The 23,300-nt window shown below is 53.7% G+C and overlaps 1 protein-coding gene and 2 non-coding genes across 8 annotated transcripts; 1 reads left to right on the plus strand and 2 right to left on the minus strand.

Annotated features, from left to right (window-relative positions):
* Window positions 1-99: 99 nt before the first annotated feature.
* Window positions 100-173, minus strand: Trnan-guu. The gene has a single exon. It is a non-coding gene; the product is annotated as a tRNA-Asn (tRNA).
* Window positions 174-294: 121 nt separating this feature from the next.
* Window positions 295-367, plus strand: Trnaf-gaa. Its single transcript has one exon. It is a non-coding gene; the product is annotated as a tRNA-Phe (tRNA).
* Window positions 368-4,644: 4,277 nt separating this feature from the next.
* Window positions 4,645-21,605, minus strand: Pwwp3a (PWWP domain containing 3A, DNA repair factor). Of its 6 annotated transcripts, none has more exons than XM_038347444.1 (14): window positions 21,535-21,605; window positions 19,760-19,878; window positions 19,112-19,197; window positions 18,100-18,170; window positions 15,759-16,541; window positions 14,696-14,803; window positions 12,585-12,655; window positions 11,233-11,309; window positions 10,724-10,784; window positions 9,459-9,534; window positions 9,013-9,063; window positions 8,246-8,682; window positions 6,691-6,779; window positions 4,645-4,990 (listed from the first exon to the last, which is right to left on the minus strand). In XM_038347444.1, exons 2-14 carry the CDS (start codon window positions 19,814-19,816, stop codon window positions 4,933-4,935), a joined length of 2,025 nt encoding a protein of 674 aa, XP_038203372.1. In that variant the 5' UTR covers window positions 19,817-19,878; window positions 21,535-21,605; the 3' UTR covers window positions 4,645-4,932. The 6 variants fall into 6 exon arrangements, with proteins under 6 accessions (XP_038203372.1, XP_038203392.1, XP_038203383.1 ...); XM_038347464.1 differs by lacking the exon at window positions 21,535-21,605 and adding an exon at window positions 21,442-21,516; XM_038347455.1 differs by lacking the exon at window positions 21,535-21,605 and adding an exon at window positions 21,431-21,516.
* Between the last annotated feature and the right edge of the window lie 1,695 nt (window positions 21,606-23,300).

Here is a 23,300-nt window from a genome sequence, read left to right on the forward strand (position 1 = left end):
GGTCGCGCGCGCGCGCGCCGTGAGATTCCAGCCTCCTGTGGCAAGGAACTGGAACTAAAACAAGGGCTTTTTCAAGGAAAAAAGATGCTCGAGCGTGCCCGTCCCTGGGTGGGCTCGAACCACCAACCTTTCGGTTAACAGCCGAACGCGCTAACCGATTGCGCCACAGAGACAGCCCTGGAAACGACACGCTAGTATAGTCCTACAAGGCTATGCACACGGGCTGTGACGTGCGCTTGTGCACAGTAGCTACACACGGGGAGGAGACTGGGCGGGAGCAGTGCTAACCGGCGTGCCGAAATAGCTCAGTTGGGAGAGCGTTAGACTGAAGATCTAAAGGTCCCTGGTTCGATCCCGGGTTTCGGCAGTTCGTTTTGAATCATTGAAAATGTATCTGGTATTTTTGAGATTTTTGTTATGTTTTCACCCACAACGCTGAATTTTTCCAATCCGACATTTATTTTTTTTTTATTATTTTTAGACGTTGGAGATCATTATAATATTCTTTAAATTGGTAGGGTAAAGCAATTATTGAGTATGGAATCTAAAAATTTCAAGGTGAGGTATTACACGCCTGTCATTCCAGCACTTCAGAGAAGTAGGAAGAGTGGTTCGAAGTCAAGGTCTTCCTCTCAAAAAGCCAATCGTGATAATACTAATATTAGTAATAGTAGTTGTAGTAGTAATAATAATAATAATAATAACATTTTAAACATTTAAACATTTAAAAGGTGGCTCAGCAAGCAGACAAAGCAGACAAAGACAACCGGTGTTCTCTGAAAGGCTAAGAACCATCTGGAGTTCCAGCTCCAGGTCTCTGATGCCTCTTCTGCCCTCTTCAGGCACCAGCTATGCAAGCAGCCAAACCACCTGCACACATAAAATAAAATCATAATCATCCCAGCACTCAGGAGAGTTCCGTGAGTTCAAAGCCAGCCTCTCTCTACAGAGCTAGTTCCGGGGCTACACAGAGACACCCTGTCTTGAAAAACCTAAACAAACAAATAAGTTAATTAACTTTAAAAATAATAAAAAAATAGATTTGATAAAGTGAATCAAATCTAGGAAGGTGAAGTTCACTCTCTACTATCATGTGGAAGGCCCCGGGTCCCACCCCCTGCACTCCACGACCTGGGCACGGTACGGCACTCCGGCACAGGGAGATTGTTCTTGGCTACACAAAAGTTTCAAGGCCAGAGGTTGGCAGACGGCTCAGCGGATAAAAGAACTTTGCTGCCAAGCCCAAGCTAGACCACCGGATTCCACAAGATGGCAGTAGAGAACCGACTCCGGAACGTTCTCCTCTGCCTTGGTACTAACATCTGCCTTGTGCTCGCACTCACACACACACACACACGACCAAAAATAAATAAATCTTAACACTAAACCCAAATTAACAGGAGAGTGTGCTGTGTTTACACAATTCTGTTCAGTTCACAAAATGGGTAAACCATAGGAGTTATGGAGTTCCTACTAGGTGACAGCACCCTGGCAAGCTGTGGGGAGGGCAGGCAGAGGTATGGGGGGGGAAGCGGTGTGAACGCTGAGTATGGCCAGGAGAGAGCTATGGTCTGGAAAAAATCTTTTAGGTTCTTTTGTTCTTTTGTTCTTGAGTCTGAGCTTCACTCTGTAACCTAGGCTGGCCTTCAAGGTAATCCTCCAGCCTCGACTCTACCATGCCCATCTGCAAAGAGAATTCAGAGGAGTCCTAGGTAGGCCACAGCCAGCTGAGCCATTCTATATCGTGAGATTCCCCAGCCCCAGAGCTAAGGCCTCCTGCAGGCTAGTCTGGTGCTGCCTGAGCCACCCCCAACCTTCGGTGATAGCAGCTTGTCCTGATAACGATTCAGCTAAGCAGAGGCTGTCTCTACAGCCCTCCCCTCACTGCCTTGCGATGCTGGCTCCGCAGGTGCTGGGAACTCCGCAGGCACAGTCCTGTGTTGACTGCAGTCTGAGGTGGGCCTTTGGCAGTGCCGGGGTTAGATGAGGTTATGGGGTCCCCAGAATGGCTTCAGTTGATGGCTTCTCAGCGGAACATGGTGGTATCCAACTGGGATCCAGACATTTTTAAGGCTGAAGGGAGCCGATCTCTGAGTTTGAGGCCTGTCTACATACATAGCAGGTTCCAGGACAGCCAGGGCTGTAGAGAGACCTTGTCTCAAGAGAAAGGGAGAGAGACAGAGTGACTAGGGCGGTAGTCCTGAGAATTCAAGGCTACCTTGTGCTACTTGGTGTTTGAGGCAAACTTGGGATGACAGTGAGATTCTCACTAAATGTGGAAGGGGGCAGCCAGATAGCTTAGTAGAAGCACAGGGTGCCTCTCTCTCAAACACACACACACACACACACACAACTCAAGCATAAGTTTGCACACACACAACTCAAGCATTAGTTTGCACACACATGCACACCGCACACATGCACACTGCACACACCCCACACTCAAGCGTAAGTTTGCACACACACACCACACTCAAGCATAAGTTTGCACACACGCACACACCACTCTCAAGTATGTTTGCACACCCCTCACACTCAAGCATAAGTTTGCACACACACTGCACCCCACACTCAAGTGCAAGTTTGCACACACACACCACTCTCAAGCATGTTTGCACACACACCCCACACTCAGACGTAAGTTTGCACACACACGTACACACACCACACTCAAGCGTAAGTTTGCACAGACGCACACACCACTCTCAAGCATAAGTTTGAACAGACATACCCACTCCCATACCTACTCATCTCCCTCCCCCCAGCAAATCCTTGGAGAAAAGGCAGGGTACAGATTGGCTGCAGGGGCTTCATCACTGAAGAAGTCCTCTGCCTTAGTGTGCATTCCTTGCCCAGCCTCTGATCACTGCCCACTACTGACCCGATCTGCTTCCTGTCACCAGGCTTGCTTGCCTGGCAGATGGAGGATCATCAGGGGACAACGCCATGCAGGACAGACGGGTGAGACTTAGGAGCACTTTCCATTCTCTTAGCATGGCATAGTGTCATGCTCCACAGTTCACTCGCCAGAGAGAGTCAGGATCCTCACCAATGCCTCTATCCGCTGCCCACCTGTTGCCTCTTGAGGGGATTTGAGTCTTCATTATGTAGGGTCTGGGAGTCAGGTGACATAGGGTTGTGGCCCCTGAGGTATAGGTGGTGTTGGCACCAGGGAGCCAGGGATGGGGTTGAAGGCCTCAGAGCCCCCTCTTCAGTGCTGTAGAAGCAGAAGAGGCCTCAGGACACCCATCACAGCTGGACAAACAGTGTCCATCCCTCCACAGGGCCTAGGACGCCCTGAATAAGATCTGGTGTCAGAAGGAGCCATGGAGGATATGGGGGCACCGGCAAGGGCCTTAGGCAGTGCAGAGGATGGGAATACTGCCGGCTCTCTTCCCCCCCCCTCCCCCGCCAGGGCTTGGAACCCAAGACATGGCCAGGGTGTTGTTTTCTCCAGGCCCCCCCTGCCGGGCAGTACCACACAACTGACCCTCATCTGAGGCAGAACAGTAAATAAGGTCAGGATCAAGGCAGTGAGAATCCCGTGGGCGCCATACAAGGGCACTTCCTGCAGTTCTGAAAGACTCCCCACTCCCTGCCAGTTCAGCCCATGGTGAGGGCAGGCCCACTTCCCAAAGCCAACAGGAGTCACCGTTAGGTTTCATTTGGCCATTTGGCCAAGACCCCCGGAGCAACACTGTGATAGTTCAATTTAGTTTCGGAGCCTCAAGGTCTGCAGACAGCCCTGCCTTGCTGCTGGTCTCCATGGAAGCCCATCTGTCCTGTGCCATCCTGGCAGCTGTGCTGTCAGATGCAGGTGTCAGGTTCACACATCCCCATCAAACCCATGTCCCCCTCTCATCCTGGGGTGGCCACAGTGTGAAGGATACCCGTGTGTCCCATATCCAGGAAACACCTGGCTGAGCATCCCCGTGGGGTTGTGCAGCTAGGACCGTTCATTGCAGGCAGTGCTCTGCTCTTGCCCTTGCCGGCCCTTGCCCTTGCCAGGCACAGCTTCCACACAGCCACCCGAGGCCATGGTATCCAGTGTGGGTGGCCAGCACAGCAGGAGCTGCCTTTTCTTTAAGATTTATTTATTATGTATACAATATTCTGCCTGCATGTATCCCTGTGGGCCAGAAGGGGGCACGAGATCTCATTACAGATGGCTGTGAGCCACCATGTGGTTGCTGGGAATTGAACTCAGGACCTCTGGAAGAGCAGGCAGTGCTCTTGACCTCTGAGCCATCTCTCCACCACCAGGAGCTGGCTTTTCTTGCTGCCATCCCCACATCCCACAGCCCCAAATAGGTTTCTAGGTGGGGTGGTGGCCATGAGCGCACTGCCAAGGTTTCAGTGCATGGCTGAGTGGGGACAGGAGTACGGGGGCTGAGTCAGCTGACCATCCTGTCCTCCCAGGAACACACAGAGGCCACTGAGCAAACGTGCCCCCACCTCCCAAAGACAGTAGCTGCAGGGTCCTACCTCCTGCTTGCCTGCCACATGAAAGAAACCACAGAGAAGAGATAAGCAGAACACGCCAGGGAAACATGTCAATGCTCTGGGAGCTGTGTGTTCCAGTCCTTCCGAGTAACACAGGACCAGTCCCGCATGCCGGCCACACTGCAGTGACCATGACACACGTATGTTCAAACTCATTTATAAATGAAATAATAATATTAAAATCAAACAAACAAAAAACAAACACACACGCAAACACGCACAGAAACTTCCAGAAAGCTCTGTCCGTAGCTGCCAGCAGGTTTCTGGTGTGTCAATGACATTTGATATCCCGGACTCAGTACTGAAGATGTAAGACCCACAGTTCAAAGTCAGCACACTTCTGGGCCGCTTGCTTCTAGTATATTCTTATTCCTGCAGAGCCCTCTGGCAGGCTGTGGAGGGCTCGCTGGCCAGGTGGAGGTTAGGGCATCAGCGACGGCGACGGTTCCTCTCCTCCAGGAGTTCATTGTCAAAGATTTCCTTTTCCCTTTAAGAAACAAGAGATGGGCTGATCAGTGCTGGCGCACACCGTTAATCCCAACACTCATGAGGTAGAGGCAGGTAGATCTCTGAGTTCAGGGCCAGCCTGGTTTACAGAGCTAGTTCCAGGACAATTAAAGCTAAACATAAACTCTGTCTCAAAAACCAAAACAAACAAAAAACATAAAAACCCCTCAACTTTGCCAGGTGAGCTTGGGATAAAAGGCAGGGCTTCAAGCAAGAGTTTATGGGTGTTCCATTGAGCAACAGCCCAAGCTGACTTTTTTTTTTTAATGTGTGTGATAAAAGTCTCACATAGCCCAGGCTGGCCTTGGGCTTACAGCAATCCTCCTGCCTGTAGAATGTTATTTCGGGAGCTGAAGGAATGACTCGAGTGTTGGAACAATTTGCTGATTTTGCCAAGGACCTAAGTTCAATTCCCAGCACCCACATGGTGGCTCACAAACATTCAGAACTCCAGCTGCAGGGGATCCAATGCCCCCTTCTGACATCTGCAGGTACCAGCCCTCCCTCCCCCCACAGGCAAAGCACCCATATTCATAAACATAGACGCATCTAAAAATAAAGAGAGGATTATTCGGGGCACGATGGGGCAGTAAGCACGGGCCTTGTAGGAGCAAAGACCTGGGTTCATCTCAAGAACAACATCAGGAGACAGTGCTGTGGTAGGCCTTGCTTACCAAGTACATGCACAGACACAAATACACACACACACGCACGCTCACAATATGGAGGCCAGAGAGACACCAGGCACAGACCCTCCATCTGAATTTTGGAGACAAGTCTCCACTGCACTTGGTCCTTTCTGATTAGGCTGCCAGCCTTGATACATGGTATCCTCCTGTCTCTGCCCTCCAGGGCTCAACTCTCACATGCACAACTACTCCCAGCCTCTTACACAAGCGCTGATGGAAACTTCACTGACTGAATGAGACATCCTCTAGCCCAGGCAGTCGGACCTCAGGCTCCTCCTCACCTCCCCACGCTGGCATGAGAACAACGGATTGGTGTATTAAGTAAGGCCCCTTTGACTGCTGGAAGCTGGGGACTGGAAGCATCTTCGAAAGCCGGTCCCAGGGCCCTGGCTGCCATGTCACTCAGGGTCAGAATCTTGAAAATGACAGGAGCTGCACACTTCCTGGGCAGACCGATCAGTGGGAGCCTTCACCTGACCTGGATGCTCTGGTGGCCCACTGCCGGCCTGGGGACGCCGACTTACAGTTAGGGATAATGGGCCCCAACAAGCTAGAGCTTGGCTTGTGGCTCCTGCTGAGGCCTGGCCGTGTGCCCAGAGGGGGATTAGAGGCTCTGGGGCCACATCTCAAGAGTGCTGCGGGCTGACAGGAGAGGCATCTTCATCCTGCTGCCCTGCTGACGGCTCCACTGCCTCTTAATCTAGCTCTGTGCCAGCTACCGGCTGCACCAGAGCGGGCGGGGCGGAGTCCACATCGCCCCACACAAGGAGATTAGAGAGGTCTTAGGCAGAGGAGGCTCCTGCCCAGCCGCAGGGTCCTGGCTTGCATCCAGCCTGGCTCAGAGAACAGCCTGCAGACCTGGGCCTTTGTCCAGTCCCTGTCCAGCACCTGTCTGCTGACACAGATAGCACCAGCACCACCTTGTGGAGAAGGAGGCTGAGCAGCTGTGCTGCGACAGGGAGAGCAGGGCCCACAAGGAGGCCTAGCCTACCGGTAGCTGAGAGTAGGGCCCCGGATGTACTTCTGCTCAGCCGTCTTGTAGTCCACGCACTCCACTGCGGAGATGGCGCAGATGATCGCCTGCAGGAGAACGGAAAGGGCCGCAGCTCAGTGGGCAAAGAACGAGCCGGGCATTTATAAGGCCCTGGGTTTCGTTCCCAGCACCATCACAAAAACCAGGTGTGCCCAGCCCCCAGGGGCAGCGAGGCGGGAGCATCAAGGTCACCTTCAGCTCTATGGCACCATCACAAAAACCAGGTGTGCCCAGCCCCCAGGGGCAGCGAGGCGGGAGCATCAAGGGCACCTTCAGCTCTATGGCACCATCACAAAAACCAGGTGTGCCCAGCCCCCAGGGGCAGCGAGGCGGGAGCATCAAGGGCACCCTCAGCTCTATGGCACCATCACAAAAACCAGGTGTGCCCAGCCCCCAGGGGCAGCAAGGCGGGAGCATCAAGGGCACCCTCAGCTCTATGGCACCATCACAAAAACCAGGTGTGCCCAGCCCCCAGGGGCAGCAAGGCGGGAGCATCAAGGGCACCCTCAGCTCTATGGCACCATCACAAAAACCAGGTGTGCCCAGCCCCCAGGGGCAGCGAGGCGGGAGCATCAAGGGCACCCTCAGCTCTATGGCAGCTCAAGGGCAGCCTTGTCTCAGCCTGTGCAGTTCTGACAGTCAGGGTCTTGGGGAGCCACCATTAGTTTAGGGAGGCACATTGTAGTTTCGGTAAACACATCTTTGTTGTTTGAAATTGTCTCTGCTGGATATGGTGGTGACATACTCCTTTAATCTCAGCACTTGGGAGGCAGAGGCAGGTGGATCTCTGAGTTCAAGGCCAGCTTGGTCTACAAAGTAAGTTCCAGGACAGGTAAGGTTACACAGACAAAACTGAACTGGAAAAACCGAAGGAAAAAGAAAAAGAAAGAAAAGGAAGGAAGGGAGGGAGGGAGGGAGGAAGGAAGGAAGGAAAGGGAAGGGAAGAGAAGAGAAGAGGTCCCACTGTGCAGCTTAGGCTGGCCTGGAAGTCAGCATCCTCCTGCCTCAGCAGCTGTGTGACAAGCCTGCGCAACCACACATTGGTGACAAGGTCTTTCCTGAGGTTTCCCTTAAGAAGGGACAGAGCGTGAAGCTGTTCCCTGTGGGGTATGCATGTTCAGCAGCGTCCTCCACTCGCTCCATGAGGAGCTCTCTTGGGGCCGTCACACCAGACAACGCCCTGAGACAGTCAAAGTCACCCAGTTTTAAGTTACACACTGAAGTGGCCATGGGTGACTTCCAGGGGCCAGGTGTGGAGGTCACCCAGTCCTTAAGAGGCTGAGGTAGGTAGGAGGAGCCCCAGTTTGAGGCCAGCCTGGGCTAAGGCTGGCACACAGCCCATCACGCATTTATTTTCCAGTTTACGAGGACATGTCCCAGCCATAGCAATAAGCCAACATGGCTGTGAGCATGGGCTGACAGCTGACTGACCTGCAACTGCTTTTCCTGGAACCCTGACTGGGGACAGAGCACAGAGCCTTGTCAGTGCTGAGGATGGGGCCCGGGCACCCACCTCAGGCAGCAGCACGTCCAGGATGAAACGAATGCGGTCCCCGCTGCCATGCGCAGGCACCTCCCCATCCATGTCTCGGCAGATGCCCTGCAGGTACTCCACCACCTCATCCAGCTGTGCCTCATCCTCCAGGTATGTCTCCACGCATGTCACATACTGGCCAGAGCTCAGAAATGTCTTCAGCCAGCGTGAGGGCTTGCGGCTGTGCAGGATAGCCTGCAGGTGGCTCTCCGCACCCTTGGCTTTTACAATGTATTCCACCAGCTTCTGGTTTGCTCTGTCCCGCGCAGCCCTAGAGCGGTCAGGCAGCACCTTCCTGCACGGCCGCCACTGTCCTGGCCGGCTGTCCCCCACAGGCTCCTCAGGGTCCCCCTTGCCAAGCTGAGGAAACCTGGTCCCCAGGACATCCTGTTGGATGGACTTGCGCACAGGGTAGCCTGCAAGGGGAACACACATCAGGAGCTCATGGCTCGCGTCCCCCTTCATCACTCCCCTCTCTCCAGAGCTCGCATGCCCATGAGGAGAATCCTCATTCTGGGGATCATCCAGTGTGCTGGTTAGATGCCCAGTACTCCTCAGACCCCCGCCTGGCACACAGCTGCCCATCGGACAAGGATGCAGAGCATCCCTGAGGGCAGTTGAGGTCACAGAGTTCTGTTCAGAATGGCACTGGCACCTTGATGCACGCACCAAGACAACAGGAGACTCAGGATGAGCCTTCTCAGGGACCAAAGGCAGACCCCATGGTGAAGAACACTTATACGTACTTATATCAGCAGCATAATATTCCAAGAATGATCCAGCGAAGGAGCCGCAGCCTGTGGAGGGCACAGGAAAGGGCCATGCTCATACCTGCACCCTGCCAGGTCCTGTGGCTCAGGGCTTCTGTTCAGGAGCCTTCTGGGCTGTGCTTGACCCTGAGGCAGGTCTGTGGGGTGCTAAGTCTGTCCACTGCCCTAGGAAGGAGCTGCCCGGGGTTCAGGGGATGGTCAAGTCACCACACAGAGGCAGTGCTGTGCAGAGGAACTGGGCCTTCAGTCAGGAGGGCTGCACCTGCTCCCACTTTCCACAGAAAAAGTATCGCCACAGGTTAGCCAGGCCAAGACAGGATGCAGGACTGGGACCACATCCACGTCAGCCCCTCCATCCTGCCCTCAGGAGATAACAATGGCGTGGTACACCCCACACGCTCCCTGGGGTTTAGCCCACATACCCAGCCGCACACGGTAGTCGGTGATAAGTGACACACACCAGCCAATGGCCTGGGCGAAGTCCTCCTTGGCTCTGTCCTACAAAACCCAACAACAGGGCACAAGTGGCCGCGGCAGCCCCATAGGCATGGAGCCTTAGTTTCCCGGGCTCAGCCTGGGCAGGTGCTGTGCAGCCCAGCCTCTCATCCACTCCACTGCAGCCCGGCCCTCTCAGGGGTACGACAGACAAGCCCCTTCAGATGAAGCATCCAGCAAGCCACCGGACGGACAGTTGAGCTTCTCAGTCTTTTCCAGACAGAGGCTCAGTAGTTTAGGCCTTGTATATAACCAAGCCTGGCCCTAGAACCCCTAATCCTCCAGTCTCAGCTTCTAGCCAGCACGGCCCCCCAACTCTCCCAATCACCTTGGGGACGCTGCATCCCATAACCAGATTTGTGTGCATGCTCACACGTGTGGAGGCAGAGATGGAGGCCAGGTCCTGTACTCAACTGATCTCTGTCTCTGCTGAGACAGTCTCGCTCTGAACTGAGCTTGCCTGACTCAGTTAGACTGTGGTAAGACCTAGGGATCCCCAGTCTCTGTCTCCCCAGTGCTGGGTGACAGTAACATACAACCATGTCTTCCCCTCAAGTGGCTCTGGACTCACACTCAGGCCCTCGCTCTGGTTCGTTACCGACTCCATGCTAGTGAGGAGACGCAGGCCTGGTGCACGCTGCAGCCAGCGGCACCACTCTCGCCTCAGCGCCACAGCCCCACTGTCTCCCAAGGCCACCCATCGCCCCACAGCCCGGTGCTTTGGGCTTTGAGTACATAGAACAAAGTAAGTGTTCCTGGCCAAAGAGAAAAAGCTCATTCAGGCAAGTTCAAATCCCCATGTAAAATCAGACGTGGCTGTGGAGTATGAGACAGCACTCCTATGGTGAGACAGGATGGGAGATGCCAAAGTCGGAGACCCAGCAAGCCTGGGGTACACAGAACAATGGAAAACATGGGGCAAGGCCCAACACCCAGGGTTGTCCTCTGACCATCACACACCCTCACAAGCACGAGCGTGTACACACACTCGCACACACAGAGAAATCCTGACCATCACACACCCTCACAAGCACAAGCGTGTACACACACGCGCGCACACACAGAAATCCTGACCATCACACACCCTCACAAGCACAAGCGTGTACACACACGCGCAAACACAGAACAAAGGTGACAACACCAACACAATGGCTGGCGTGTGGGCACACACAGAGCACAGGCCGCCACCTACCAGCAGTGCGTGCTTTTCCTTACAATCAAAGTGCTTGAGCCTTCGAAGTGACACGGTGATTCTTGACAGAACAGAGGCCAAGGTCAGCACGGGTAGCCTCATCCCAGGGGAGGCACCCCCTCCTCCGAGACTTAACCCTGGTCTGGACTGCAACACCTCCATGGCACTGGGCCCAGGTCCCTAGCCCAACCAGCCCCCCTCAGGCGCACACAGGTGTCCAGGGGTCACCAGGGGTCTCCTTCTAGAAGAGGCCTGGGGCCTCTGAGGCCATGTAAGGAGGCCAGCAGCTAGGGGAGGATGCAGTCCAATCAACAAGCGTATTCTGCTGAAGCTCTCCTGCGGTGCAGCATGTGGGGGTGGGGGTGGGGGTAGGGGAGTGGGGGTTGGCTGCTGCCCTGTCTGGCTAAGGCACCAAATAGCAAGGTGGATGCTGGACTGTGTCAGAAGCTGCAGTCGGGGTACCACAGAGGGCTCTGCCCCTGCCCAGGCCCTAACCCTAGAGTACTAACCCTCGGCCCTTAGGGTTCATGTTGCCCTCAATGAACAGCACACTGGCTTTCTTGTCTCTCCGCCGGACACTCTTGACCTGCAGGCAAATTGGAACAGCACAGCATGACCAGGGGTGGAGGTGATGCTATCCACCTCCACTGAGGCCCTCTGGGCCTGGGCTTGGCCAGCCTAGTGCTGTGGCATGACCCAGGCTTCAGGCCCCCATTGCTTCCTGGGGCTCTGTGGTATTATGAGGCAGAATCCAGCGATTTGCATTTGGGTCTTGTTTATAAATCTTTTGTTACAAGTACAGAAGCACATGTGTGGAAGCCAAGGACAACTCAAATACTGGCCCTTGCATTCTACCTTGTTTGAGACAAGGTCTCTTTGTCCATGCATGCACCAGACTAGTGGACAGAGCTTCTGGAGTCCTCCCGTCTCCACCTTCCAGCCCAGAGGACGGCAGGCACACTAGAGTCTGGCTCTGTGTTCTAGGAGCTAAACTCAGGCCTTCATGCTAGTATAAGCACTTTACCCACTGAGCTGGCCCACCTGGCCCACTTTTTTAGTCTCCCATAAGCTGGGCGGGGGTGGCGCACGCCAATCCCAGCACTCAGGAGGCAGAAGCAGGCGGATCTCTGTGAGTTCGAGGCCAGCCTGGTCTACGAGTTTCAGGACAGGCTCCAAAGTTACAGAGAAACCCTATTATCATAAAAACAAAAGATCCAAAACAACACAAACCACTAAAGCTAGGTGCGAAGATAGCATCCCATGACAGGAGAGTGAGGGGTGATGACGGGGGAGTCTCCACCTAGGGAGGGTTATAACCCGTGCCTGAATGTACCTAGGGCTGTTCTTGGCAGAGCAAGCTCACCGGCCACTTGATAGACCTTCAGTGGGACTGAGTCACCTTTTTTTTTTTTTTTTTTTTTTAAATTGTTTTAGACACAGATCTTATGTAGCCCACACTGGCCTCCAACATTTTTATGTAGCTGAGGACTATGAACTTCTGATCCTCCTGCCTCTGCCTCCTGTGTACAGGGACTAACAGGCACACACCACCATGCCCACAGCATCATAGGCACTAAATTCAGGGGCCTGGATGGAGGAGACTTGAAAACATCCATTCCTGAAGCTCAGCAGAGCACGCTGCTCACACCAGCTTCCCTGAGGAAATGTGGTGTGAATTCTACTTAGGACACCATGTTAAATGGCACTCATCAAATGACCAGGCCCCGGCTAGAGGGGGCTGTGTGCACGTCAGAGTTACCAGTGCTTGAGTGTTTCAGCATTAGCAGAGCCAAACTACTACCTGAACAGGGGGAATGGGAACTGAGGGAAGGGACCTGGCGCACACAGTAGGTACACTTACCACGGCTGGCCAGAACGGGTATTTTTGGTATTTCAGCCAGACCAGCATCCCTACTTCAAATGATCGTGGTTCTAGGGTTCAAAAGGAAAAGAAGGCTGTCAGATACGCCTTAAACAAGTACAGTACAGACAGAAAAAAAGAAACCCACGTTCATCACAGCATCATTTAAACCCAACTCTAACCTCCTCATCTACCAGGAAACCCAGAGAGCTGGGGACACAGGGCTTACAGAATGGGAGTCTGAGTACCCACTAGGAGCCATGCGGCCATGACTGCGTGTCCCCAGTGATAAACGACAGAGACGACGCCAGCAGGAAGACGGATGACTTCTATCCCCAAACCTCCACCTCTAATCTAACATGTTCTCAAGAGCAGACATTAGGATGATTGCACCAAGTGTAGATTATACAATCACATGGCTCCCAGAATAAACTGCCCTCCTGGGAACAGCAAGTTCAAGGAATCATAGACAGTGCGGTCACAAAAATCAGAAAACATGATGATTTCAGAGGAAGAAAAGTCATTCTCTCCTGTGGTTTTGAGACAGGGGTCTATGTACACCAGGCTGGCCTGGAACTCAAATCCACGTGCCTCTGCCTCCCGTGCTGGGGTGACAGCGTCCGAGCCCTGGCTCCGCTACTGTCATTAAGGCAGAATTGTATTATGCAGGCCAAGTTGGCCTTCAGCTCGCAGGGATCCCTCTGCCTTCACCTGCTTTGCTACATAAGACTTAACATTTTCTATTGGCCAAGAATTCCAGGATGGCCAGGCAGTGGTGGTGCACACCTTTAATCCCAGCACTCGGGAGGCAGAGGAGAGCTGATCTCTGTGAGTTCAAGGCCAGCCTGGTCTATGAAGTGAGTTCCAAGACAGCCAAAGCTGTTAGATAAAGAAACCCTGTCTCGAAAACAACCAAAACCAACCAAACCAAAGAATCCCAGGATGAAGGATTGGTGTGGACTGCTAAGGCTTTTAGCATCAGGAAAGCTATCAGGAAGTGGAGATACTGCCATGTCTCCCACCATGAAATCCAAAGCTGTGAAGGGCTCGCTAGGCCAGCAGGAACTAGAGGTGGAGGTGACATGGCTCTGAGAAAGTCACAGCTCACCCAGGAGAGGCTCCAAGCACCTCAAAGACCCTGGCTGGGAACTGGCAACTGTCATGAGCTTGGTCTGGTGGGTTAAGGAAGCCATCAGCTCAAGCCTGCCATGGGAGAACACTAGATGCCAAAGATCCTAAGGTCTGGAAGCTGAGGTCTCTCTGCAGCCAGTATGCCCTGATCTTCAAATTCACCCAAAGATGAGGATTTCAAGGCATAGCTCACACCGGCACCCAGGCCCTTCTACCATCCTAGATACTCAGCGGGAACTCAGCCTGGGTACTCAGCAAGAACTTGGCACCAGGACTCGGACGCACTAAAAGGAACAGGAGGTAAGTTGGGGATGGAATCTGGCTGGTCCTCATTAAGAACCCTGGTGTTCTGCAGGCGTTACCTGATCAGGAGGCTGCTGACAGCCCCCCAGCCTGCCCTGTATCATCCGGGCCACACAGTACAGCATCCCAGTGTGCAGCAGACTCAGGAGAGGCTGAGCCATCCCTGTGCACTCAGCAGCCCTAACCCGCATGTCATTCTTGGCTGCACAATTCGTGTCGTACTTCTAGGGAGGATGGACTCAGGTCCCTGCACAAATGGCAAAGGTGGTTCTGCCCAACTGAGGGCAAAAGAGCCTGCGTCTTTACTCGGCATGCCCAGAAAGGGACAGGACCAACACTGGTTTCCATGCAGGGCTGGCTACCTATCCTAAGCACCATTAGCGAGGAGACAAAGCTCTGGACAGCTGTCGGGTCAGTGAGAGCATAACACCCGAAACAGTGTTAGATATGGAGGCACACACCTTTTATCCCAGCACTCTCGAAGCAGAGACAAGGGGATCAAATTGAATTTGGGCCAAGCTGGTCTACACAGCAAGTTCCAGGCTACTTAGAGGTCACCAGTGAGACCCAGTCTAAAAACAAAAACACTACCAGCGCCAAACAATAAGATGGCTTTACGGAGTGCCTGGCAAGGCAGGGACCTTCGCCCACTGTTCTCTCAAGTGCAGCACCCTTACCATGATACAGAAGGATCCGGGGTGGCTCCTCCTCTTCCTCCTCTTCCTCCTCCAGCAGGGTGTGGATGGACTTGAACCCTGTGAACTCTTCTGAGGACACAGGAGCTGCTGAGACAGGGGACACCACTTGATGGCCACCCCTCACCCTGCAAAAAGGGCTAGGGACAAAGAACCATCTATGATAAAGGATGGAGCCACACAGATTCAATAAGGGTGCACCCCGTGTCAGATTTGTGTTTGTCTTTAAATTTTTCTACATGTACCTGTGTGTGTCTGTGCATGCGTGTACACAGGCACATACGTGCACACAAGCACACACATGCACACGAGCACACATAGAAATCACAACTACTCTGTGGAATTAGTTCTCTCCTTCCACCCTGTGAACGCCTGAGATCAGACTCAGGTCACCAAGTTCAGTGTCACTGTCTTATCTGCCGAGCCATGTCATGGACCCCTCCTGTTTTGTTTAAATTCTGGGACCAGGGACAAACAAAGGGTCTCCTGCTGGCCAGGCACATGCTCCAGTCTAAGTGCCAGCCTCAAGTACATGTTAAAGAAAGAAAAACATGAAGAAAAGGGCTATCAAGCGCAGCACTCGGTAACAAAGTGTGGGGACTCCAGGTGGCGACCCTGACATGTGGCTACACAGAGAATGAGCCCCCAGAACCAAAAGGTGACTGCAAACAAGTTAAGACAGTCCCCTGCTCTCCAAGATATGGTGGAGGGGACCAGCTGCTCGCTGTAGCCCGTGGACAGGCAGAGGACGGCCTTGTGAAGGACCCCACCAGAGCTCGGGGGTCAAGACAGGTTTGGACGGGTCCAGCCCCTGGCTGCAGCCACACACAGGTTTCAGAAGGACCTCCAGACAGTTCCTGATGCTGGGCTCCTAATCCCCTCAGCAGACCCCTCACTTACTCGGAATGTGCTTTTGAGTGCTCTGCAGGGTCACTAACTGCTACCCCCAGTCCTGCCCGAGCTTCCACTCTCTTCGGACACAAAGACAGAACTATGTGGGAGAAGACAAAGTCACTATACTTCAGGGGTCCCTGTTCATGGTTACCTTCCTCTGGCTTGTCCCTGTCACTAGACCTGAGCTGCACCATGGTCTCCCCAGGCCAGTTCTGAGGGGAGGGTGCTGCCCCCACAGTTCCAGTCGCCAGCTGCCTGACGGGTGGGTTCTGGCTTCCATCCAAGCGTGGCCTCTTTGTGGGGCATCCTCTGCCTCCGTCAGAGGCTGGGAGCAGCCTGCTGCTGCCCGATGGCACAACCGGGTCACAGCCTTTGACCCCGGCACAGGGGTCCTCTTCTGAGGCTGGGGAGAGTAGCCCAGGTGAAGCCGGGGTCACACAGCTATTTGCCTGCCCCTCGCTCTCTTCAGCACTTTCTCCCTTGGAAAGGCAAGACGCTGTTCTGTGGCGCCCAGTAGGTTTCTCTCCCAAATTCCTCCGCCTCTTCTTGGCAGTGTTCTGTTCACAGTCCAGTTGTGATCCAGAACCGTCCTGAGACCCATCTCTAGTAGAAGGCAACGCTGCTCTCAGGGTTCCATTCTTTGTGAGGCCTGTACTGTGGTCCTCTTCAGCTACAGACAGCCCCGACAGGCTTTGTGGGAGCCACTCCCTCTTGTGTGTGCACTTGGCAGCCACACTGTCACCGTCCTCGCTGCAAAAGGATGGAGAGCGAGTGCTAGGCACCCAAGAGGCGGCATCTGCGCGGGGTTTCTCTTCCGTCAGATGGCTTTCAGGACTCAAGCTTGTCCTCTCATTCAAGATATCCAGGGCCACGCGCAGGGAGCGTCGGTAGGTCAGCTCCTCCAGGGGAGTAGCTGCGACCTCATTCTGAGACGCTGTGGAGACAAAGATCCGCGCAATGAGGGTGCACTCGGGTGCCTAGGGCTTGCCACTGCAGCCAGGCAGCAGCAGACTCCATGACCACATCAAGTGCCTGGAAAAACCCATCTTTACAGAGCCACAGGCAGGCCCGGCACTACTCCTGCCACGCATCCCCCGCAAAAAGAGGACAAAGCCAGGATAATGCTATACATTCACTCTGGGCTATGACTGAAGAACAGCACATACCGGAATGACCTCAGCCTGACAGGTTAACATGTGCAAAACAGCACTGTGTAGAAACACATCTCAACGTCTTGCACTGTTTACTTGAAGGGGAATCGGGACAGCTTCACACTTGCCAAGATAATTGCCTCTGTCTACCACATCCACACTTGGCGCCTGCTTAACAAAGACTAACGCGTGCTTCCAAGCAAGCAGCCCCCAACCCTCCGAGCCAGCACTGGGGACACCCTTGGTCTCTACGCAAGGTGGCCAGCCCAGCCTGCAGCTCCCCTGAACGGTTGTGCGCTCCATGAAGGCCTTGCACTGGCTGTCTTGGGCCTGCTTTGGCTGCTGGGACTCGCTCTCTCAACCTGACGGCAAGGAGCCTGACACCAGCTCTGCTTGGGTGGTGATTGCCGCTGTCTAGGACCCTTGCCGTTGGCGCCACTGCCAGGTCTGGAGCGGGGTCAGTAAGAAGTCTAGCTCAGCCACAAGAGAAGGGGTGGAGGGGCTGAACTGCGGGCCTACACACACAAAGAAAGGAGTCCCACCCGATACACACTGACTCCCCCACTCACAATACCCGTAAGTGACATGGAGGGGTGACATGCAATCTGACCACGCTGGCCTTTTTAATTGGCAATTTATGCATATGTATGTATGTATTATATGTGTATATCTCTCCTTGTATGTTATATTCGCACATGTGTATGTCTGGATGTTATGTATCCATGTGTCTGCTTCTTTCTGTTTTATGCATGCACATGTGTGTCTATCTTATGTTATATACGCATGTGTGTGTCTGTCTGGAACCTGTGTGTGGAGTCTAATACCTGTGATCCCTGTCCTACAAAGGCTGAGGCAGGAGGACTGCCACCACCTCCAGGCCTGCTCGGGCTGCAATATGAGACTCTACCTCAAAAACTAAGAAACACACACACACACCAAAACAAAAACCAACAAAACAAAACAAAAAAACCCATAGAAGCTGGGAATGCAGATAGTGGTCGGCTCCCACTGCCAACATCGCCCAAACAAAAAGCCACAAACACAACCAAACAGCTGGCCCTGGTGGGGGGAGTAAGTACCTACTATGCACAAGGCCCTGGGTTCTGTCCCCAGCCCACATGAATACATCATCACAGCACTGGGGACTCAGAGCTAGGAGGATCGGGAGTTCAGGTCGGCCTCTGCTATACAGTGATTTCAAGACCAACCTGGGCTATGTGAGACCCTGTCTAAAAAAGGCTAAGAAAAAAAAGCAAGCAAATCCATTTTTCTTCCTGTGAGATCCCCCTCATAAAGGGGTGTGGAAAGGATGGACCGTGGTGGTCTGGCTGGAGCCCTTACCCAGAAAGGCCGCAATATTCTCAATGTGCGATTTCTGCAACGCCTCCACGGCTGAGCTCTTCACCTGGATCCTGCGGTGAGAAAAAGCTGGTTAGTGCCACCAACCTGCAAACCCGACTGTCCAGATGTCCCTCGCAACCTTCCACTCACACCAAAAGTCACACTGAAGGAGGGACAGGGAGGGACACACTGCTGAGGTGACAAGCATAGCCAACCAGGGTGGATATGGCTTTCTCTCTCTTCCTTTTCCCCCCACTTTTAAGAAAAAGGTCGGCTGAAGTTAAGAGTAAAAATAAATTCAAATTGGGACTTTCATGAGCAAATCCGACTTTCAACTGCACAAATAACTCCTTTGTTAGGTTTTCCGAGTAGCCGCTAATGTCACCGAGAGCTGTTTACAGCCCAGCAGGCGCATTTTAGTTTAAAGGACGCTCTTTCCTTTAAACTCAAGCATTCAATTACCTTCCCTGCCGCAGGGAGAGTGGGAGCTGGGGACTCTCAAGTGATGGCAGGCTCTGAAGATGGTGGCATGAAGGAGTGGGCCGCGAGACCCAGGAGACTGGAGGCCAGTGGACTCTTCAGAAGCGAGGACTGTAGCAGGGGACTACATGCGTGCCCACACCCACATCGTCCTTGCAGATGGCCCATGAAGGGTGACCAGGTACAGGACAACAGAGTCCCGCCACCCATCCGCTTTGCCGGTATGGAAACATTTTTTCTTAGTGGTGCAGGGGTCTGGCACAGCCAGAGCAGAAACAAAAAACGCTGGTTCTTGGCAAGAGGGGAGACCCCGGCATGGCTCCCTGGAGGTAATTTCTATTTATTCGCCCTTGAGACCCCTCTCTCTGTAGATCCCTGGGCCTCATGTAAGACCTTCAATTCAAAGTTGGTGTCAGATAAAACCCAGTCTTCCCTGCAGGGCTACTGAGTGTGGAGACCCCGGGGGAAGCAGGCTTCTCTCCGCCTCTACCATTTTAGAAGCAAGGACAGTATTAAACACACAGACACTTACTTTTCTTTTAGTGAGAGTATTTGAACATCTAGAAATAATTCTTTTTTTCTCTTGTTTTTCGCTGAAGTCTCAGTTCTGGCCAAAACCTATGTGTAAAAAAAGAATTCTTATTACGGCGACATGCAGGAACAGACATGTGGCAAGCCCTTCCCAAGGTGATGACCACAGGATTTACCAGACACCTAATTTAAGCTTCTTTGATTCAGGCAGAGAAACTGAGGTACTTGAGCCCATGGCCATCCCAGGTTAGGGCGCGGACTCAGCAGCTCCTGCTAAAATGCCAGAAAGCACCACTAAAACACCACAGCTATTCCCCGTCTGGGGGCTCCTAGCTGGAACTCCTGTCATCACAGCCTTCCATGCCTTTTTATAGCTGACTTTGGTTACTTTTATTTATTTAATTTTTTTTTCTTTTCCTTAGTGTGAAAATAATTAAAGACAATTCCGGATACAGAGGCTCCTAAGTGCCAGACCAAAACCCTGTGGAGTGAAGGCACCCTGGGACGCGTGCCAGCAGATCTGGGTGCCAAGCATTCAGGCTCAACTTTTTCTCCCAGAGTCAATCCAAGGGAGCACAGTCTGATAAAGACTTTATTGTCACCAAAAGTCATTTCTAATTCTACAAATTAAGAGAATAAGGGCTGTCACCTTCGCAGGCCACAATCGCTTCTCCCACCGGCAGAGGACATACTTGGCATCCGTCATGACGTGGAGCTGTGGTAGGAAGGGGGTAGCTACGAGCTACAGGGCCTGACGCCAGAGGTGCCCTGCAACAAAACATGTGTGAGGGCTTAGAAAGGCATTTGCTTGCGTCCAGAGACATTTGCAACGGGAGCTCCAAGAGCAGAGGCTGGCCTCACACACAGCCTCCAGGACCGGCCGCAGACAGGCAAAGTCAAGGGCAGGCTCCTAGGACATGGGGAAGTGGCTGCACTGTTTTCCATAAGTAAAACTCAACAAATCCCCCCTTCAAGGTCGCACCCATGGCACCCACAGCAGCTGCCGGCGTTCGTTGCAGTCAAAGCTCACAACCCTCCTAGCCTCAAGCCTGAAGGGTGACCACAGCACACATAGGGCACACATGGCTGCCCAGTTCCCTGGAAGGACAGAGACAGATGCAGGCGTTCACAACATGACACCCCTGGCAGACGCAGCCAGGGCTGTGGACAGAAATGGAAAGTTGGGGGAGGGGGAACCATTGCAGCAGGAAGGACACCAGGAACAAGGAGGAGACCCGCCAGCAGAATCAAGGGTTTATGTTAAAGAGTTTACAGAAGAGGGCTTCCAGAGGGAGTACTTGCAGCAGAGTTGGGGGGCTGATGACTAATACAGGGTTCTCAGGAAGGATGGAAGTTCAGGAAGCAAATAAGGACTTCTAAGCAGGTATGGGAAATCAGGTAACAAGAGATGGGGCTCAGGTAGCAGAAGGTTTGGGCAGCAAATATTGGGTTCATAGCAAGGGAGGAGGTTCAAGAAGAATCAGGCAGGAGAGACGGGAGTTTGCAGTAGGTACTAGGCTCACAGAAGGGGAGCAATACAGGAAGCAAAGATGGGGTTCACATAAGGAACTGAGATCCAGGCTGCAGAAACTGGAGTTCAACAGGAAATAGTGTTTGCAGCAATGAGAAGTCAAGCTATAAGAGGCATAGGGCTACTGAGGACTCTACATGAAACTCTAGGTTCACAACAGGGATAGGGTTTGAGCAGGATTTTGGGTTTGAACTGCAAAGAGGGAGTCCCCCAAAAAACGGGTTCAGTATGCACAGTGGGGTCCATGCAGGAAATTCTGAGTTCTCAGCAAGGACACAGGTTCAGGCTGCAAATATGGGATACCAAGCAAGAAATCTGCGTTTCAGGCTACAGGAGTGGGGGGGGGGGTCGAGTAAGAAATGGGGTTCACACTGCAGAGGTGGGAAAACTGGGTTAATACGGAGCTTCCAGCAGAAAATTTGGGATCTCAGAAAGGACACAGGTTCAGGCTGCAAAGAGGGCAAAGATTAGGCAGAAAACTCGGGATTCAGGCTGCGGAAGAGATCAGGCCGGAAATACGGGGTTCAGGCTGCAGAAGATGGGGATTCAGGCCGGAAATAAGGGATTCTCAAGGGGTCGAGGACTCAGGCTACAGAGAAAGGGATTCAGGTAAGAAATACAGGGTTCGCAGCAGGAAACTGGAGGTTCTCGGCACCCGCGGGGCTCGGCCACATGGGCCCTGCGCAGAACCGGACGCGGCCCAGCAGGTCCGGCCCAGCCGCCGCCCTTCCCCAGGCTCTCCGCCTGCGCCCCATCTGGCCCTCCCACGGCCGCAGCGGGCTCACCCACCCCCAGCCCACCCGACGCGGCGTCCGAGCCTTAGCGACCAGGCCGCGGCGGTCCCAACGGCGGACGCCCGCCCGCCAACCGCCGCCGCCAGCCCGCGCGCTCACCGCCTCCACCGCCGCGCAGATCCCCGCGGGCTAGGGGCGGGGTCTATCGCACAGAGGCGCCAGGCCCCGCCCACGCGCCCGCCCAATAGGAGGTGCGTACCTGCGCTGAGGCCCCGCCCCCAGACGCTCGCGGCCTTCTGCGGGCCACGCCCCACGGTGTAGACCACGCCCCCAGCCGCCTTCCCTCCTGCCCAGCGACTTGTGGCGTGCGCGGAAGGGCGCCCCCTGCGCCCGAGGCGGGGTAAGCCTCGCGGCCGCGCCAAATCCCAGCCCCCCGACTGCTGCCTTGCACCTCCCTTAGTCGACGGCGGCCTCGCTAGGCCACGCCCCATGGTGTAGCCCCGCCCCATCCTTCCGGCAGTCAGTGGTCACGCCTGAGTGGTAGAGCGGGCAAGGCCCCTGTTCCAGTCGGATTCCCGTCTGTGTGGCACTGTGGGTAGTCAGAGAAGGGGGGTTGGAAAGACGAAGGCCTCACCAGCTCCTGTCCCCTCACAGAACCTTCTAGGACCTTCCAGCTTCTGGGGTGACCCAATTCCCACCGCAGGCAGAAAGCACATCACCGAGTGAGAATGGTGGTGTCCACCAGAGTGGGAACAGGATGTGAGGTCCCCGAGTGTCCTGGAGCCAAGCGGGTGACTGAGCGGGAGGGGCTGCATCCAGGACCCTCATGGGGGTTTCTAGAGCTGGAAGCTTCCAGTTTGGCTGCCCACAATGAGGCTGCCACAATGAGGCTGCCCACAATGAGACACTGATACTGTAAGCAGTTGTTGGTATAAGAAGATATATATTTTGTTTGTTTGGTTGGTTTTTTTGTTCGTTTGTTTTCGAAACAGAGTTTCTCTGCGTAACCCTGGCTGTCCTGGAGCTGGCTCTGTAGACCAGGCTGGCCTCGAACTCACAGAGATCGCCTGTCTCTGCCTCCGGAGTGCTGGGGTTAAAAGCGTGCGCCACCACTGCTTGGCCAGGCTCAAGTTCTTATCTACATTCTCTTGTCTGTCTCCCCAAGGTTGCTCACCTGTGCGGCTTCTCTTACCTGAAGGTCAGGCTCCCGGGGAGACTCTCCAGGGTTCCTAGCAGTCCTGAAGATGTATAGAGCAGACACTGATCTTGGCCTCTGCTTAGATACCGTCCAGTGGTTGCCATGTGTCTGGTTATTGTGAGTGAGCGGTGGCCCTGGGTCTGGTTATCAGGCCCTGCCTTGGGTTCCCAACTGAGCTGTTTCTTTTTGTCTAAAACGGCTTTTATTTTAACTATTCCCATCACACATGGAGAAACTGGCTTTGTTGGCCACAGAGGTGAGGTGATAGGCCTCTATCCTGAGTTCCATCAGTTGGTGGCTCTGCACCCCAAATTTTTCTAGGTCAGGAGTCAAAGTCCCAGAAGCTCAGATGGCAATTCTGGGGTATCCCAGCAGCACTGGCCAAGGGGAGAGGGTAATTCTCTTGACGTGGTCCCCACATTGTCACTAAGCATTACTGGTCTGTTATATCAGCGTGGAAAATGGTGAGTGTGTGAGCAGGTAAGGTGTGTGTGTGTGTGTGTGTGTGTGTGTGTGTGAGAGTGGTGGAGGGGATTGTGTGTGTGAGCAGTGGAGGGGATTGTGTGTGTACGTGTGTGTGTGTGAGTGAGTGGAGGGTGTGTGTGTGAGCAGTGGAGGTTGTATGTGTGTGAGTGGAGGGGATGTGTATGTGTAAGTGGAGAGGATGTGTGTGTGAGTGGAGAGGATGTGTGTGTGAGTGGAGGGTGTGTGTGTGTGAGTGGAGAGG

Source organism: Arvicola amphibius, chromosome 1, assembly GCF_903992535.2.
Source record: "Arvicola amphibius chromosome 1, mArvAmp1.2, whole genome shotgun sequence".
NCBI classification, from domain to species: domain Eukaryota; kingdom Metazoa; phylum Chordata; class Mammalia; order Rodentia; family Cricetidae; genus Arvicola; species Arvicola amphibius.